The sequence below is a fragment of the Micromys minutus genome (genome assembly GCF_963924665.1).
Source record: "Micromys minutus genome assembly, chromosome: 1".
NCBI lineage: Eukaryota > Metazoa > Chordata > Mammalia > Rodentia > Muridae > Micromys > Micromys minutus.
The window spans coordinates 84,073,942-84,092,278 of NC_137969.1; the positions used below are offsets into that span (position 1 = coordinate 84,073,942).

At 41.5% G+C, this 18,337-nt stretch overlaps 1 protein-coding gene across 3 annotated transcripts in view; it reads left to right on the forward strand.

The window, feature by feature from the left end:
• Positions 1-18,337, forward strand: part of RALGPS2 (Ral GEF with PH domain and SH3 binding motif 2) — a gene marked incomplete at its 5' end in the record, with an annotated part of 98,206 nt that overhangs the window by 12,370 nt on the left and 67,499 nt on the right. For all 3 annotated transcript variants that reach the window (XM_080909788.1, XM_080909789.1, XM_080909790.1), the window contains 3 exons: positions 8,621-8,704; positions 11,060-11,149; positions 13,316-13,408. In XM_080909788.1, the coding sequence (XP_080765914.1) occupies positions 8,621-8,704; positions 11,060-11,149; positions 13,316-13,408 (267 nt within the window). The remainder of the gene's footprint in view (positions 1-8,620; positions 8,705-11,059; positions 11,150-13,315; positions 13,409-18,337) is intronic.

Sequence of the window (18,337 nt, forward strand, 5' to 3'; positions counted from 1 at the left end):
TTTATTTTTATTTTATGTGTGTTTTGCCTGCATATGTGTATCTGCAGCATGTGATATGCAGTGCCCATGGAGACCAGAGGATAATGCTGGGTCTCCTGGTGCTGTGGACCATGTGGGTGTTGGTATCCCAGCCATGGCCTCTGCAAGAGCAGTAATGCTCTTAACCACTTGCCCGGCTCTCCAGCCCATCTCAGTGTTTGAGCTTTCATTTCACATACACTTAAGAATGACGAGTCAGAAGAGTTGCAAGTTTTTTTTGTTTTCAGTTTTGCTGTTCATGAATTGTGCCACTAATGTATTATTCAAAAGTAGCTTAACCTGGTTGGGGGTTGGGGGTGGTGATGGTGGTGGTTACTTGGAACTGCCAAGTCTTTGAGTAAATCTCAGAAGTGGATGGTTTCAGAACCAAAGCTCCAGTTATGTGTAGACACAGCAGTTAGGACAGCTGGCAAAGCTACAGCCATCTTCAGAAGAGGGCCTATTACAAGTCATGTGCTTATGGATTATAGCTCTGTCACCCATACAATGGCAGGAAACTTTATCTGGCTTAGTGGCAAGAAACTTTGTTTCACTTAGTGGTGAATTGAAATAGTAACTATTAATCATTTCCAGCTTCTTAAAACATTTGTAGCTATTTTAACAGTCTATTCTTAGTGTTATGTGATTTCTAAAAGTGACATTCTTTCTGTGAACAGAGGCTTTTGTTTTGTTTCCTTCTACTAATGTAGAATATTTTCAGGTTTCTTCTCTAACTCTAAATCTTCCAATACTAAGGATAAAAAGTTAGCTGGGAGGCTTTATACGGTCATTAATCTCTAATACGTCTGGCACTAAGGTCTTATGTTTTCCTCATACATAGATCTAGTAGGTCTGACTTCTCTTTGGATCATGAAGGAAACTCTTACACACTCATAGGGCCTCTCTCTCCGTGCATTATTTCATGCTAAAGCCTTGGCTATATTCTAAAATAATTCATTGGATTAATTACTTTTCTGTTTCTGTGATAATATTTCATGACTGAGGCAATTTACAGAAGGAGTTTGTCTGGAACGTATGGTTGCAGAGGGCTCAGAGCGTCACAGAGAGGAGAGCGTGGTAGCAGGCAAGGTGTGTCTGTTGGAGTGAGAAACTGGGGTCTCCTTATCTTGAACTGCAGGCACAAAGCAGAGAGAACAGACTAGCTTTTACTCTCAGAGTGCCCTATACTCTACTCCAGCAAAACCATACTACCTAATCACCCCCCAAAACAATTCCACCAACTAGGAACCAAGTATTCAAGTGCCCGAGGCTGTGGAAGACATTTATTACTGAAACTACCATATTCATCCTACTATATTCATAGGATTGGGGTAGTTTTGTCTGTTGTGAATTCTTTGATGTTTGTTCTGCAAAGCCTGTATCCTTCTGAAGTCGTTGCTTCATTTATTGTAATAGTGGAGTTTGTCTTCAGGGTGAGTTTTGTGTTACTCAGTATAGAATAAGTTATGCTAGAAAGCTGGCTTAGAATGCAGTAATGACTGTCTAGTATTTCCATAAGCCTTAATTAAGGGTTGAATTGTATTTGAAATATGTATTATAGTCATTACTCTGCCTCTAACAAAGTTTCTGTTGCTGAAGATAGCAGTGTCTGACATCAATGTGAGAAGAGGCTTTTGGCCCAGGGAGGGCATGTTTTTCCAATGAAGGGGAATACCAAGGCAATGGGGTGGAGAGGAGGGAGTGCACCTTTGTGAAGGCAAATGGAGCGGGAGGGGAGATGGGAGAGGGTGGGGAAAAGGGATAACATCTCAAATGTAAATACAGAGTATCTAATAAAAAAAAAAAAAATGGAAAACTCCAAATGGAAAACACTTCTTGCCTAAGCCTTTCATATAAGTCATATAATTAACCTATATAAACCTATAATTAACCTATATAAAATAAGACCTGAGCCATTGGAGACACTTCATTGTAAGTGCCTGTGTAAATTTATTTAAACCTTTTATAGTAGATTTAATAATATTTTATCATCCAAAGTACTTGATTACAAAACAGTTGTGTATAAACCTGCAGGCGCATTGTGTTAAGTGTTACATGTAAGCTAAGGTGTGATAAAGTACAATGAATGCAGGGCTGGAGGGATGGTAAAGTGGATAAGTTCAATTCTCAACAACCACATGGTGGCTCACAACCTTCTATAATGTGATCTGATGCCCTCTTTTATCATGCAAGCATACGTGCAAATAGAGTACTCGTACAAAAAATAAATCTTTATAGTGGAGGACATGCATAGGTCATATACAAATTAATCATTTTTATGATTTTTTAATTATCTGGAGGTCCTAGAACTAGTCTTCTGTTAGATACTCAACTGTCTCAGTTTTATTATTTACTAGGAATGAGAAAGGCTCATCTGTGTGATTGAGACACTTTAGAGGTTTCAGGGAAATGCTAGCTAAATTAGGGAAATCTTATTAGTTAAGAATCTTATTAAAATATTTCTGAAAAATTTGTCCTTTGAGACATTTCTTGTAGGATGTGTAAAGCCTTTCTCTGCAAATATTTTTATATCTGCCAAATGACTATAATGATAGCAACATACAAAATTTTAACAAATACTCTGTTTTAGTAAAAATCATTGCATTAAAATGTAAGCAGGTCATGGACTTAGTGAGAAAGTGGGGGCTGGGAGTCTTGTTGGAGTAACAAGGAGCTCTGAGCTCAAGGCAGCTGTCGTGCAGTCAGTGTGTGGTCAGTGTACGTCTGCTGTTCTCCCCTTGAGCTTCTTAGGATATAGTATGGTCAGGTTTCCATCAGGACCAGGAAGGCAAAGGAGAAAGTTGTTTTCAGAAACTAGCCTCTGTCTTTATCCTAATCTCATTAGAGGGGCAGCACAGACATCCTGGGAAGAGGGCTAAGAGGGCGGGAAGGCCTGAGTTTGTTAGAAAAGAGGGCCTGACCTATTCGGGGTCTCCTTTTTGTTTTTATTAAAGCTGCAAACGTGATGAGTGGAGACTTCTGCATAGCCATATAACTGGATACAAGTGGGTGTCCTGTCTCTTTAAAGCTTTCCCTCTGAGAGCAGAGCTACCTCAGCAGCAGCTAACCTTCTCATGAACACCCTCTGCCTGGTCACTTCCCACCCCCCAGTCTTTGGGATCCCACTGTTTTCTTTCCTCCTTTGAGCTCTGTCTACATGCTGGTCTATATTGGCCTTTTCTCTTCTTCTGTCTATAGGTAACCCTACATCATCACCCTTAGAACAGTCCTTTTAAGAGTGTTGGAACCTACAGGACGTAAGAGAAGCCGTGACCCCTGTGCATTGAGTCATTCTCTCATAGGGTAGGTGGTCATCAGCTGTGGGGCTTTGCCCTCCATATGCTTCTGAAATAAATGCAACTAAAAATTGATCTTGATAGGTAATGATTCACAGTGAGTCCATGCCTGTTCTAAAATTCATTTTAGCAATTATTACGATTGTTATGTATATTTGAAGATTCTCTTTCCTGACTATGCTTAAAATGGCAAGTGGAGCACATTAAAGCAAATATTAATGTTTCCGGGCGGATGGGGGTGCAGGGATACTTACATAACACACCCACACAAGTCTGCCTGTTCTTACACTAGACCCTTACAAAGTGTTGTTTGAGTTGCTGACTAACTTCAGTTTTGGGGTGTTCATGGGAGATGTGTTAGTACAGAGCAAAGTGCATTTCTTGTTTGATACTATAGTGTTATTTGTAGGAAGATCCTAGAGTCTGAAATAAAAAGAGTAAAGAGTCCATAAAGAAGTTTTAAATTTTCTGTTTGTAAAATGAAATGACAGTATCTAGATTAAACAAGAACAGCCCAGTGAACTGTTGCATGCAGAGTAACCAACCCTTGCTTTTCTGACTGAGCTTCCCTCAACCACCAAGGAGCCCTTGGAACATTTCAGGTTGTTTATTCAGAGTAACTGCAGCTGTATGAGTCATGAGAATGGTTCTGAAAGGTGTTCTTTTGGAAGGAAGGGAGAAAAGAAAGAAAACATTTGCAGGTTATTATGGTGCCTATAATCCTAGCACTTGGAAAGCTGAAGCAGGGGGATTGCAGTGAGTTTAAGGTCAGCCTGGGCTATATATATATATATAGTAAGCCTTCATCTCACAAACATTTTTCTTTTTAAATTGATCTGCATTAATGTAGTAAGTTAGGAGATGCTGTTGGAGGCTCCCTATCTGGAATCCCAGTACTGCTTCTGTGTGTGTGTGTGTGTGTGTGTGTGTGTGTGAGAGAGAGAGAGAGAGAGAGAGAGAGAGAGAGAGAGAGAGAGAGAGAGAGAGGAGAGAGAGAGAGAGAGAAAGGGGGGGAGAGGGAGAGAGTGTGTGTGTGTGTGTGAGAGAGAGGGAGAGAGTGTGTGAGAGAGAAAGAGTGTGAGTGTGTGTGAGAGAGAGTGTGTGTGTGTGAGAGAGAGGGAGAGAGAGTGTGTGTGTGAGAGAGGGAGAGAGTGTGTATGTGTGTGAGAGAGGGAGAGAGTGTGTGTATGTGTGTGAGAGAGAGTGTGTGTGTGTGTGAGAGAGAGAGTGTATGTGTGTGTGTGTGAGAGAGAGAGAGTGTGTGTGTGTGTGAGGGAGAGGGAGTGTGTGTGTGTGTGTGAGAGAGAGAGAGTGTGTGTGTGTGAGAGTGTGTGAGAGAGAGTGTGTGTGGGGGGGAGTGTGTGTGTGTGTGTGTGTGTGTGTGTGTGTGCCAGTGGTAGATGCCCTTCTCTTGGTTCTGCACTTTGTGTTTTTAATGTGTATGGGTCTTTTGTATGTGCACCATGTACGTGCAATGCCTATAAAGGCCAGAAGAGGGTGTCCCTGGAACTGTAGTTTCCGAAGGTTGTTACACAGGATGTGGGTGCTGGAAACTGAATTCGGGTCCTCTGCAAGATCAACGAGTACTATTTTCTGCTGAGCCATCTCTAGCCCCTGCACTTTATTATTATTTTTTAAGTAGGTGCCTCCTGTAGTGCCTGCCCGGGAACTGGGCATTGGACTTGGGTCCTCAGGATGGCATGGCAAGTAGTTTACACTGGCCGTCCCCAGTCAGGTGCCCATTAGTATGTTCCTCAGACAAGGGAGGTAAGGTAGACAGGGCAAAACCCACCTTTCAGTCTAGGCAACTGTGAATGCAGGTCAGCCCTTAAGAAGAAAGCGGTGAGTCCTGATACAATTCTAGCTTTGTAATCCACCTTTTAAATACAGTGTTTTTTAACTACAGTAACTACACAACATAGGAAGTTGTAGAAAATAGTACAAATATTAAAGATTTGTAGAAAATTGCAAAACAGAAATCTTTTATCCCTTTACCTGGTTTTTCCTGCAGTTGCACTGTGACTGTAGAGAAGTGGTATTGGTGCCATGCGTGTCCGTGTGATGCTTTAATGTGCAGGTCTGTACTGCCTTATATACAGGAAACAACTCTTCCTTGGGGCTTCCCCCTGCTACTCCCTTTTAAGTCACAACTATCTCCCTACCTCCCCCCCCACCCCGCCATCCCGACTTTCTTGACCCCTTTCTCCCTCCTCCAAGAATTTCTGACTTCTTCTCTTGACTCTTCCTAAGATCCCAGGATTACTTTTTACTTTTAATCAGTGGTTTCCAATTACGATTTTCCCCTATGGCAGTTTGCTCAGTTTGAAGATTTTATATCTTCTGTTTTTCTTTATTGGTTTTGAGAAATGAACCCAGGGCTTCACTCATTGGGCATACGCTCGGCCACCAAGCTACATCCCCCAGCTGTTCTCTTCCTCTTTGTGTGTGTGTGTGTGTGTTTGTTGCACACCCACACACATGTAGGAGTGTGAATGCTATGTGTACTTGTGGAGGTCAGAGAACAGCTTTTAGGCTCTTTGACCTGTGAGACTGAATTCGGGTCAGGCAGCAGCAGATTTACTCAGGGAGCCACCCCCTCCCTCCGTAGGTTGCCAGTCTGTTTTGAGCTCGTATCTGCCACTCTCTTGAGAGTGAGCACACTCATGGCAACGTCTCTGAGGATCTGTCCTGCCTGGGAAGGATCTCCAGTCTTCCTTACTGCGGTTTTATTGTGCTGATTGTACAGGCCTAGACCTTTGAAGGTGTTGCTTTCAGTTGCCTAATAGCATCCTCTGAAGATAATTTGTACTTTAAAAAAACGGACATGAGATTTTTGTTGTTGTTTTTAATCTCTTTGTCTTCAGGGTCCTGCTTTTTTTAATTTTAAAAAATTTTTGAGGCTATGCTTTGGCTCTCCTTCCTCATAATTCATCTGTGTACTAAGCCATAGGAAAGCCAGTCGTTACCTTTACACTCTTGGCCATTTTTTTCCATCTCAGGGTTCTTGTTATTTAGATGTTAACACATAAATTCTTTCTTGGCATTAAGTTAGTCGCTTGGTGGGTTTTGTCAAGTGGGTGTTGTGTTAGTCAGGATTCTAGAGGAACAAAACTGATAGAAAGCATCTGTCTGTCTATCCATCCATCAATCCATCTATATAGAAAAGACATTTGTCAGAATGACTTACAAGCAGTGGTCCAGCTAGCCCAACACTGGTTGTCTACCAACAGAAATTCCAAGAATCCAGTAGTTGTTCAGCCCATAAGGCTGGATGTCTCAGCTGCTCTTCAGTACACACTAGAATCCTCAAGAGGTCGACTCTAATGCCAGCGAGAGTGAGAGCAAGCAGGCACAGAGCAGAAGCTTCCTCTCCGAGTCCTTTCTAGAGGCTGCCACCAGGTGTGGCCTAGGTTAAAGGTGGATCTACCATAACAAATGATTTAATTGGGAAAATGCCTCCTGGGTATACTTAGTTCCTTAGGTTTTAGTTGATTCCAGATGTTATCGAGTTGACAACCAAGAATATACATCATAGATCCTCCTCTTGTCTGTTTGACTCACCATCTTATTTTGTGCTTAATTTTCAAATAAAAATAATAACCATGTAATAATTATGCCTAACACAATATAACTATCCTACCTACAACTGCAAATTCTTCATAAATTTTAGAAATAGGTGGTAATGTCTTTTAAGGGACATTCTTTTAGTATCTCAAAAATTAATACACTAACCACCGATACTTTCCTAATGTTTACACTACATGATAAATCAAAGAAAATACACAGTTACCTGCACAAACACATTTTGAACAAAAATGACATGTATAATAAATTTTCTCATTTATTAAAATATGATGGCATGTTTTTCTTTCTTATTTCTTTTGTTGCCTACCCAGAGGGTTTTTTTTTTTTTTTTTTTTTTTTGTTGTTGTTGTTGTTGTTGTTATGGGCCCTTTCTCTGATGGTTTTTGCTATATTATAGAACCTTTCTGATAGACCTAAAATTTATAGACAGAAACTCTCCTTTAAAAATCAAATGCATTCAGTTCTACATGCATCAGAACAGTTTGAATGCAGTGTATGCTAATCACATGCATGTGCTTCTGCATGCAGTATGATATGGAGTTAGTCATAATTTTGAAGCAGCAAGGCAGAAGTGACAGTTTTGGACTCTGTACCATTTGTAAGTGTAATTTCTGTTGTATCAAAAAAAGTATATACATTGTACTGTACTCTGCAGCCTACATTTATAGTTATAAAAGATTCCATTTTTTTTTTTTAATGTGGATGGGTGTTTTGCCTGAAACCTGTGTAACATTTGAGTGTGTGGTGCCCACAGAAGCCATAGGAGGGCATTGGATCCCATGGAATTGAATTTTCAGACAGCTGTGATCCACCATGAGGTGTGGTTAATCAAACCCTGGCCTTCTGTAAGATCAGCAAATGTTCTTAACTGCTGAGCCATCTCTCCAGCCCAGAGTGGTTCATTTCAAGTAAAGGGGATTAGTGTACACTCTTTAAAACCATTTGAATTCTATTCATAAACCATTGGGTGATCAAGAACTTCTTTATTAAACAGGTTGCTTCAAATATCTGAAATCAACAACTGTCAGGCCAAAGAATGAGATGTTTTAAAACAATTAATTGTGGGGCTAAGAGTTGGCTCAGTGGGACCAGACTTTGAATCCCTAGCACTCATGTGAAAGACCAGACGAGAATGTCTGTAAACCTGAGCACTCGGTGGAGGATAGGTAAAGGAGCAGGTGGAGCCTGGGGTGGCTGGGGATGGGTGGCTATGGCCAAGCCAGACTAGCTGAAATGGGAGCTCCAGGTTCAGTGAGAGACCTTCTCAAAAACCAAGGTGAAGAATGACGGAGAAAAGCACCCGATGTTGGCCTCCACCCTATCCACCCACATATCCATGGAGGCCCCAAGCACATGCACACATTAAGTCACACCACACACCTATACAGAGGAAGAAAAAACAAGCTGCTTGGGATGGCCCGAGTGATGGAATAGGTGTGACGGACAACAGTGCTTATTATGTGCTTTGGGATATTCAACCAGAGGACACTGCATCATACTCTGTGAAATACAAATTTGTCTATATTCTTTTAGATAATAATTTTATGCATATAATCTAATAAATTTGTTTTAGCTTTTACAGAATAATTAGTACTAGGTATTCCTATTGGCTGTTCCAGAAAAGAATATATACAATCTTTACTGTTTAAATTCCCTAATGTTAGAAAACTGAGGTGTTCCTTACATTTAATTTATACTTAATTTTTGTTTTAATCTTCTAGGAACTTTCAAGTTGTGGATGGAATAAAAAAGAAAAATACAGTTCTGCACCAAATGCAGTTGCTTTCACAAGAAGATTTAATCACGTGAGTTGTGCTGATTGGTGAGGGTGGGCGTGACTGCCCTTGGTTGTGTGTGCACATGTGGAAGCCAGAGAGTATGGTCTAGTGTCTCCTTGTATTCTCTTCATCACCACCACCCCATCTTTTAAGTCGGAGCATATGGATTGACTACACTTGCTGATTAATAAGTGCCCAGAATTCTGTCTCTGCAGACTTTCCCACCCCAATCCCAACATTGTCTTCCCAGATTTTTACAAACATGTTTGTGCACTGTACACAGAGTCATCTTCCTGCCCCTTTCCTTTTTCATCAAGGCAGGACCTTGTGTTGTCTCACCCTGAACACGCTCTGTCACTGAAGAAGACCTTGAACTCCTGCTCCTCCTCTTCCTCCTGCTCCTCCTGTTTCTCCTCTTCCTCCTGCTGCTCCTCCTCTTCCTCTTCTTCCTCCTCCTGCTCCTCCTCTTCCTCTTCTTCCTCCTGCTGCTCCTCCTCTTCCTCCTGCTCCTCCTGTTTCTCCTCTTCCCCCTGCTGCTCCTCCTCTTCCTCCTGCTGCTCCTCCTCTTCCTCTTCTTCCTCCTCTTCCTCCTCCTGTTCCTCCTGCTCCTCCTCTTCCTCCTCCTGCTGCTTCTCCTGCTCCTCCTCTTTCTCCTCTTCCTCCTCCTGTTCCTCCTGCTCCTCCTCTTTCTCCTCTTTCTTCTCTTCCTCCTCCTGTTCCTCCTGCTCCTCCTCTTTCGCCTCTTCCTCCTCTTCTTCCTGCTGCTCCTACTTACATATGAATGAACCCAAACATATTGACTGTTAGGTATAAACTAGCAGCTGGTTTCAAAGGTTTGGTCAGTTTTGGTCCCCTGCGGACAATTATAGGCTGTGTTCTGTTGCGTTCATCCATCAGGAGGCTCTTAGTGTCTGGTTGTCTTTTTATGTTAGAAGTTGTTTGTTAGTGTGTCTGAGGTTATCGGAGGGTGTGCTGTCATTTCATTCTTTGGAATGCTTGGTGTGGTGCTTTGAGTGAGGGTGGCCCTCAGGTTTGTGTTTGAATGTTTGGTCCCTCTCTAAAGGGTCAGTTTGGGAAGGATTCGGAACTGTGGCTGGCTAATAACCACGGTAGAAGTCAGAACCAGCTGTGCTAATAACCTTTTCATGAAAGCAAGCCACGTGCTGTCCAGACTCATCAAGGGGTTGATAGACCTCACATCTTTTGATGAAAATAACAAAAGATTTGGAATTTTAAAATTATATTTATCTTAAGTGTGACTAACATGAAATTTAATTAAGGCATTGATTATGCAGTTTAAATTTGAATTAATTGCTTATATTTGCTAAAATTCCTACTTAAATATTTGTAGTATAACTTTTGCTAGTTCATAAAATCTTGTTAGAACCAGGGAGCATTATTGGCAGCATTAGTATAACAGGTATTATAATGACTTTGTAAAATGCATAATTTTATATTAACATAAATTCACAGAATACATGTAATTACACACATGGCTCTTTACAGTTAAAAATTCCAAGAAAAATCTAAAATATTTCTCCTTTTGAAGTGAAGAAATACAGGTTATGACATCTTTTTCTAAAACTCAATTGAGTCCTTTTTAGATTTAAATTTAAACCAACTTAACATCATGTTTATAACATGCTTAGATCCTGTCTTTGCAGAACATGAATTAATATATACGATATACACATATCATTTGATAAGCACCTACTTTGACCAAATTTAATAATGCTATAGACCTAATGTGCCTTCAGTGCACATGCGCGCACACACACTCAAACAGACATGTTCATTCATATATAGTTGCACACATGCAGTCAAGCATACCTGGAGGTCAGAGGACATCTTAGAAGTCGATTCTCCACTTCCACCATAACTTTTAGGGATCAAACTCAAGTTGCTAGCCTTGAAGCTTTGCTGGCTTTTTTACCTGGTCATTTACCTGCTGAGCCATCTTGTCAGCCAGCCTATGATAAATAGTTTTAAGTTTGTTTTGTTTTGTTTGTTTACATTAGAGCTTCTTTGAATTCAGAAACATCAGAAAACTTTTTACAGTTTATGTATTTATGTATATAACTGTTTGTCTACATGTATGTCAGCTCCCATTACAGATGGTTGTGAGCCACCAGGTGGTTGCTGGGAATTGAACTCAGGATCTCTGGAAGAGCAGCCAGTGCTCTTAACCTCTGAGCCATCTCTCCAACCCATCACAAAACTTTTAAAATGAAGTTTTTATTTTGTATTTCATGATATTTTCTTTCAGTTGTAAGGAAACTAAGTTTCAAAAATAACTTTAGCAAATATATCAAGAAAAATGTAATGTTAATTTTAGTTTTGGAATTTCTTGCCCTTTGGTTATTTTTTAATTTTTATTTTCAGGTAAGCTTTTGGGTTGTAAGAGAGATTCTCCATGCTCAGACACTGAAAATAAGAGCAGAAGTTTTGAGCCACTACATTAAAACTGCTAAGGTAAGTATGACTTGTCCTTTAGTTACCCATTCAGAAATGTGTGAAGTGACTCTGTTGATTGGTCTTGGGAAATAAGACCCAATGAGTACATTGAAATGTGCACTTACTTTCTCTGCCTTATTCTTGTTTTTGGTCATCCCCCTTTCCCCATTTATGTAGGCAGGGGTTAGATTATGATACATTTCAGTAACTGTCAAATATTAGACTTTGTTGATTGAGGGGTCATGTAGTATTCACTTGGAGAATACATAATGCTTTTTGTTACTGGGTTGTTAGTGGTCTGTTGTTATTTACTTACTTACTTAAATTGTGCAATAAACCACACAGCTATTTAGAAAATAGGGCTTTGCAGGCCAGAGAGATGGCTTGGTGCTGCCGAGTACTTACTGCTCTTGCAGAGGACCCAGGTTCACTTCCCAGCACTGTGACATGATGCCTCCTTCCGACTTGCACAGGCTCCAGGCGCCCAAGTGGCACATGGGCGCATATGTACATAAAATAAAACACATAAATCTTAAGAAAATACTCTAAGACCTTGAACTTGTGTTCCCTCAACCCTGACTCCCCACCAGGCCCTCCTAGCCTCTAGTTTAAAAGAAAAGTACATCCGATGCTAACAGGTGCACTGAGGAGGTGTTAGAGGCTAGATGATAAATAGAGTTGGAGAAGCAGCGAGAGGAACAGAACATACCACAGGAAGGCACTAAGATCAACTTGTAATGACTCAGAATTCATGAGTGTCGATGGGTCCAGTCTCCATCATCATTGTGTAGCTTGGCAGAGTCAGATTACCTCACCTGCGAAGTGAAAGGTTGTGGGGTAAAGCAGAGATGTTGGAGTTTATTTTTTCTGTGGCACTAGGTGGCAGGACTAGCCTTCTTCATGTGTAAGATTTTACAGAAATGTTAGAGGAATTTTTAAAAGCATTCTTTGTGAGAAGTTAGGTAAGTATTAATTTTTAACTAAAGGAAGTAATGGTTTTCCCCGTAGATTCTGAGGTTTATTTTTTCATTTATTTGTATGTTTTTGTCTATACAGCCTACAAATTTTCTTACCAAATAATTTCTCTCTAGACTCGTTGACTTATATTTGACAGCTTTTGCCTTTATTGCCAACCACAATGCCCTTATTACTATTAAATCATATTCTGACACTCTTGTCTTTTGAGTTCAGCTTGTAATAAAAGCTCATATAGGTCTTTCCCTTTAATATCTATTTTAGTCAGTGTTCTCCAGTGAGACAGAACAAGCAGCACTCTATACAAACTTGTACAGTGAGTCAAATACAAAATGCAGGACAAGATTGATTTAGGAAACTGGCCCACATTATTGGGGGCTGGAAAGTCTGAAAACATTAGGGCATGTCAGCAAGCTGCAGCCTCAGGCAGGAACATGGGCAAAGTGTCAAGGTGTGATTCCTTTTCCCACTAGGTCTTGCACGTTTAGGCATCCATCAAGTCTAATGTGAAACTTAGATTCCAGGAAGTGTTTAATGTACATTCTTTTAGTGAGTAGTTCCTCAGCTAGATTATGGAATCTTCTATGAAGGTTTATATCGTGTTTTAGATACCACTTCGAGGGTACACGTATTAAGTGGTATGACAAAAAATTTGAGAAACTAATAGCAAATGTAAAGGGGTTTCTTGGGAAATAGTAGAACTTCCTGTTGGATGTTTGCATGTGTAAGAACAACATCACGTAATGTCAAGGGTCTTGAGCATGAGGAGGCAGGAAGTGGGGGGGGCACTAAAGACAGCAAGTTGGAGCTCTAGTCCTGGGATATTAGGACTGGGCAAGAAAACAACCTGAGTAGACCCACAAAGTAGATGGCCAGTCATATTTCATTGCAAGGGATGCTCACCAGAACCAAGTGCATGGCTGTTAGTCATGCCGGTTAACCTTGGCACTAAGCCATAGCGTTAGCTTTGAAAATATATTATCCATTTAGAGTTGGGCTTATTCCCAGAACTTGGGTGAAAATGTCAAAGTAGAACATGGACATTATATTATAGGCCAAAAATAATTTACTGGGTACCCTAGAAGACAGGGCTCAACAGTGACAGTCACAATAATAAATAGTTAGACTATTCACTGCCTAAATTGTGTTGATCTGTGCATTCGTTTTCTTAAAAAACAATCTCTCTCCCCCTTTCATTTAAATCTTCAGAAACTATATGAACTTAACAACCTTCATGCTCTCATGGCTGTGGTTTCTGGCTTACAGAGTGCACCAATTTTCAGGCTGACTAAGACATGGGCGGTGAGTAAGCTGCGTGGTTTAATGAAACAGACGTCTGCGTGAAGTAAAGATTCTGTTTGTTTGTTTTGTAAGTCTCAGTAAGATGAATATAACAGAAGAATTCTTACATTGTCTTGCACTTTGTTCTTGAGGTAATCTGAGGGAATATTGAGGCCGATGCTTATTTTGCACTTTAAAGAATCATTTTGAATACCTTGCTGATGACATCACATGTAATATTTGCATGACACTTAGCATTTAATTGTGGACAGATTATACTTTTGGTAAATTTGAAAATCTAAGTTATAACCTTTAAATATCTTTTATTAATTTTGACTCACCACAAATCCTGAGTATAGAATAATCTCACGGTAGACATAGAATTATATGACATGCTACTTTCTGTTACAGCAGCCAACATATTAAGTTCTATTACTTTGACAAAAGCAAAGTATGATTTTTGGCACTTTTCAGTGTTTCTATCTCCGAGTGGTGTGATTCCATACTCAGTCTCTCTAGATTGTCTCCTTTTTGTCCTTATTTTGGAACCAAGGCCTCATTTAAGGTGTCTTGCTAAGTCACACAAAGTTGCCTTGAAGTTGAGGACTTCCTTTCCTTTCTTGGCCTGTCAAGTAGCTGGAGTTATAAACCTAATATATCAGCCTGTGTGAAGGGGTGTGTACACACGCACACACACACAGAGTCTTCTTTATAGCCCAAGTTAGCTTTAAAGTCATCATTCTGCCTCAGCATCATAAGTACTAGGATTACAGGTAGGCTATATAGCATGCTGAAATATATTACTATATCTATATTTTTAATTAATGTCTTTTTGTTGTTGTTGTTGTTTCAAGACAGGGTGTCCTCGAACTCAAAAATTCATTTGTCTCTGCCTCCTGAATGTTAGGATTAAAGTTGTGCACCAACTTGCCAGGCAGATTAATAGGTCTTAATGGTCTTGTGCTAAATACACTATTTAATCTACAAAATCAATTATTCATTTTTGCTTTCACAATAGTGTCTTCCTATATAGCCCAGACTGGCCTTGAATGTGTGATCCGCTGTCTTAGCTCTTTTGAGCACTAGGATTCTAGGCAAATATTACTACATCCAGAAAAAAAAAATTTGTACTATCATTGTATGTGTGCATATACGGGTTTTGTACATGTTTATGTGTTAATGTGTGTGCCTTAGAAACAGGACAACCTCTGAGTGTCATTCAGAAGCTGTCTACCTTCTTTTTCTGAGACAGGAATGCCCATTGGCCTGAAACTCACCAGTTAATCTATGTAGGCTGGCCCTTGAGCTCTGTGAGCACTTTTGTTTTCACCCCTACCTCCCCAACTCCCTACCTCCCCACCTTCCCACCTCCCCACCTTCCTACCTCCCCACCTTCCCACCTCCCCACCTCCCCACCTCCCCATCTTCCCACCTCCCCACCTCCCCACCTTCCCACCTCCCCACCTCCTCACCTTCCCATCTCCCCATCTCCCCACCTCCCCACCTCCCTACCTCCCCATCTCCCCATCTCCCCACCTTCCCACCTCCCCACCTTCTCATCTCCCCACCTTCCCACCTCCCCACCTCCCCACCTTCCCACCTCCCCACCTCTCCACCTTCTCATCTCCCCACCTTCCCACCTCCCCACCTCCCCACCTTCTCATCTCCCCACCTTCCCACCTCCCCACCTCCCCACCTTCCCACCTCCCCACCTCCCCACCTTCTCATCTCCCCACCTTCCCACCTCCCCACCTCCCCATCTCCCCACCTCCCACCTCCCCACCTTCCCATCTCTCCATCTCCCCACCTCCCCACCTCCCCACCTCCCTACCTCCCCATCTCCCCACCTCCCCACCTCCCCACCTTCCCACCTCCCCACCTTCTCATCTCCCCACCTCCCCACCTCCCCACCTTCCCATCTCCCCACCTCCCCACCTTCCCACCTCCCCATCTCCCCACCTCCCCACCTCCCCACCTCCTACCTCCCCATCTTTCCATCTTTCCACCTTCCCAACTCCCCACCTTCCCACCTCCCCACCTTCTCATCTCCCCACCTCCCTACCTTCCCATCTTTCTACCTTCCCACCTCCCCACCTTCCCATCTTCCCACCTCCCCACCTTCCCATCTCCCCATCTTCCCACCTCCCCACCTTTCCATCTTCCCACCTCCCCACCTCCCCACCTTCCCATCTTCCCACCTCCCCACCTCCCCATCTCCCCATCTTCCCACCTCCTACCTCCCCACCTCCCAGGACTGGGATTACTCAACTCAGGGCCTTGTGCATTCTGTGCAAGTACTTTACTTGGTGTCTAAAGGTAGGTTTTATATAAAAGATAGCTGGAGAGAAATAGAAAACTAAAGGTTTCTGCACAGTGGTTTTTGATTTTGGAGATGGGATCCATGACCTTCAAGTTTTGTGCTGGTCCAAGTACTGAAGTGGAGTTGGGGAGATGGTGAAGTAAAGATGATTAACTTCAGGTGTAGCCTAGTTAGATGGCCAGGAAGTAGTCCAGCACTGCAGTGTTTCAGGAGTATTTTTCCACGCTAAGTGGCAGCAAGGGGGCGTGTCTGTACTGATGCAGGCGAATTGGTGGGTTGGGTGCTAGAAGTCTATAGAAGTTCCTCTGGCTACTTTGATTCTTTGGAACCAAAGTCTTAAGTTGAAAGAAAGCTTTTGGAAGTTTGAAGAAAGGAGGAAGGCCATGCCACCCACCAGGGTACGAAAGCACTGTGTTAAGGGAGGTATGGAAGACTGCTGGGCTTTATAAAGATTTTGGGTCATGAATTTAAAGTCAAAACTGTGAGGTGCTTTTTAGATTCAGGCTCACTGTAAGTGTGGTATATTAGTGAGAATTGTATTTAACTAAACTTGAGGTTTTTAAGTCGTGTTTGGAAGATCTACAGATGTGAAGGAGAATATCAGAGTTGGCTTACTGAAAGAGTAGGAAACTAAGCCAAACAAAAAAGCAGAAAATGATAAACTGGGGGAAGGAAGTGAAGCATGACAGGGACCACAGAAGTCCCAAAAAAGCTTATGCTGTGTCTTAGATGACAGGGTGGCACAGGAAAATGGCAGAAGGTGGGATAATGGGAAGAGAAGTAAAGAGTTATCACACATGAAGAATATGATCAGTAAGACAATGATAAAAGAAGATGGTCCCTACCCCCCACACCCGTTTCCCTCAGCTTCTAAGTTTCTGAAGACCTAAGGGAAAGTTACTTGTAAGTCTTAAATAACAGTAACATAAAGTATTACTTCTCAGTGTTCTTTTGTCTAACATAGTAGCCATGGGTGGCTATTAATTTTAAATCATTAAAACTAACTTCTCTTCCTCAGCAATGCTAACCACATTGCAAGTGCTCAGGAATATTGGCTAGCAGCCATTGTATGGACACACACATACACACATACACAGACACACACCTACTGGACAGTGAATCGGTGCTAGAATGTCAGAGGTGCTGAGGACGTAGGAAGGATGATGCGCTTGGAGAGATGTGAAGCTCAAGAAAGCAGAGCTCTATCCACGCCTGTCTTGGGCTTGGATCGAAAGATTTATAAGAACGGAAAGGATACTTGCTCACGTGGATTGGGGAGGCTTGGGAAGGATAGATGGATGGCAGGTTTGGGTAGAGTAGGCTATTCCATCTGAAGTTAGAGACATAATGTAAGATGGTGATGTTTTATATCCATTTAGATTACACATGTTAATGAAAGAAATCTTGAGTGGTTTTGTCTGTTAGGAGTTTTTTAATTGATTAAAGGAACATGTCAAAAAGCTAATAATATCCTATTACTAAGTAAAATATTCATAGCATTGTCTCTGAGTTAATATTAAATTAATATTAAAGAAAAGGATGCCCATTTTCACTGCTCTTGTTTAACATGGGGCACTTAGCTGCCATAAGGCAATAAGAAAAAGATAAACATTTTTTAAGGAATAGAAGAGGATAATTATTTAGGTTAATTTGCCTGTCTGTATAGGAAGCTTTAAATTATTTATTTAAAAAAGAAGTTATTAAAAACAATGAAAACTCCCCTAAAAAATTAACAAAATTTTCATGCAATCCAGTACTGCTTCTAGGCATATGCTCAGAAGAATTGAAAGCAAACACATAGACATATTTCTTTGACAAATGTTTGCAGCAGCCATGTGTATGTAGATGAGTGGTAGGAAAATGGTGCACAGAGCACAGTCTCATCACCCCTCGGATGGACACTGCACATGTGGTAGCACGGATGAGCCTTACAGATGCAGGACAAGTAGGACTCCATTCATTTGAGCTACCTGGAGTGGTCAGATTCTTAGAGATATTAGAACAGTGGTGGCTAGAACCTGGGACAGATGAGGGGGGAGTTACTTGGTAGTGGTATAGTTGTCACATGTAATAGTTACCTTTTCCTGTTCCTCTGATAATACCTAATTTTGAAGTAGCTCACAGTCACAGATGGGGAGTATCTATGGTACAGAATAGTTCCCTGATTGCAGAAGTACACAGCTGAAACTCCTGTATCAAGGCTCCCCTATGCAGTGGAAGCCAAGTCAGTACCAGAAGCATGAATAACTTTTAAGACTTCCTCCCAGCAGCTCATTTCTTCTGGCCAAGACATATGTTCCAAAGAGTCCACTGCCTCTCCACATAGTACCACTAGCTGGAGACCAGGTGTTCAAACGAATTAGCCCATGAAAGGGACATCTCAGGTTTAACTTAAAACATTAAATGTCTCCTAAAGGATCATGCCATCCTCAAGGGTCACATGGTAAAGTCTTTTAGGAAGTAGTGGCACCTTCTAGTAGAAGGAAGTTACCATCATTGAAGGAAGTCTCGTGTATATACGTTTCTAGGTTACCATGAGGTAAGCAGCTTGTCTCTTCTATGTGGTCTCTGTCATAATGTTCTACCTCCTCACAACCCAGAGCAGTGGGCCATAGGTAATTATTTTCTCC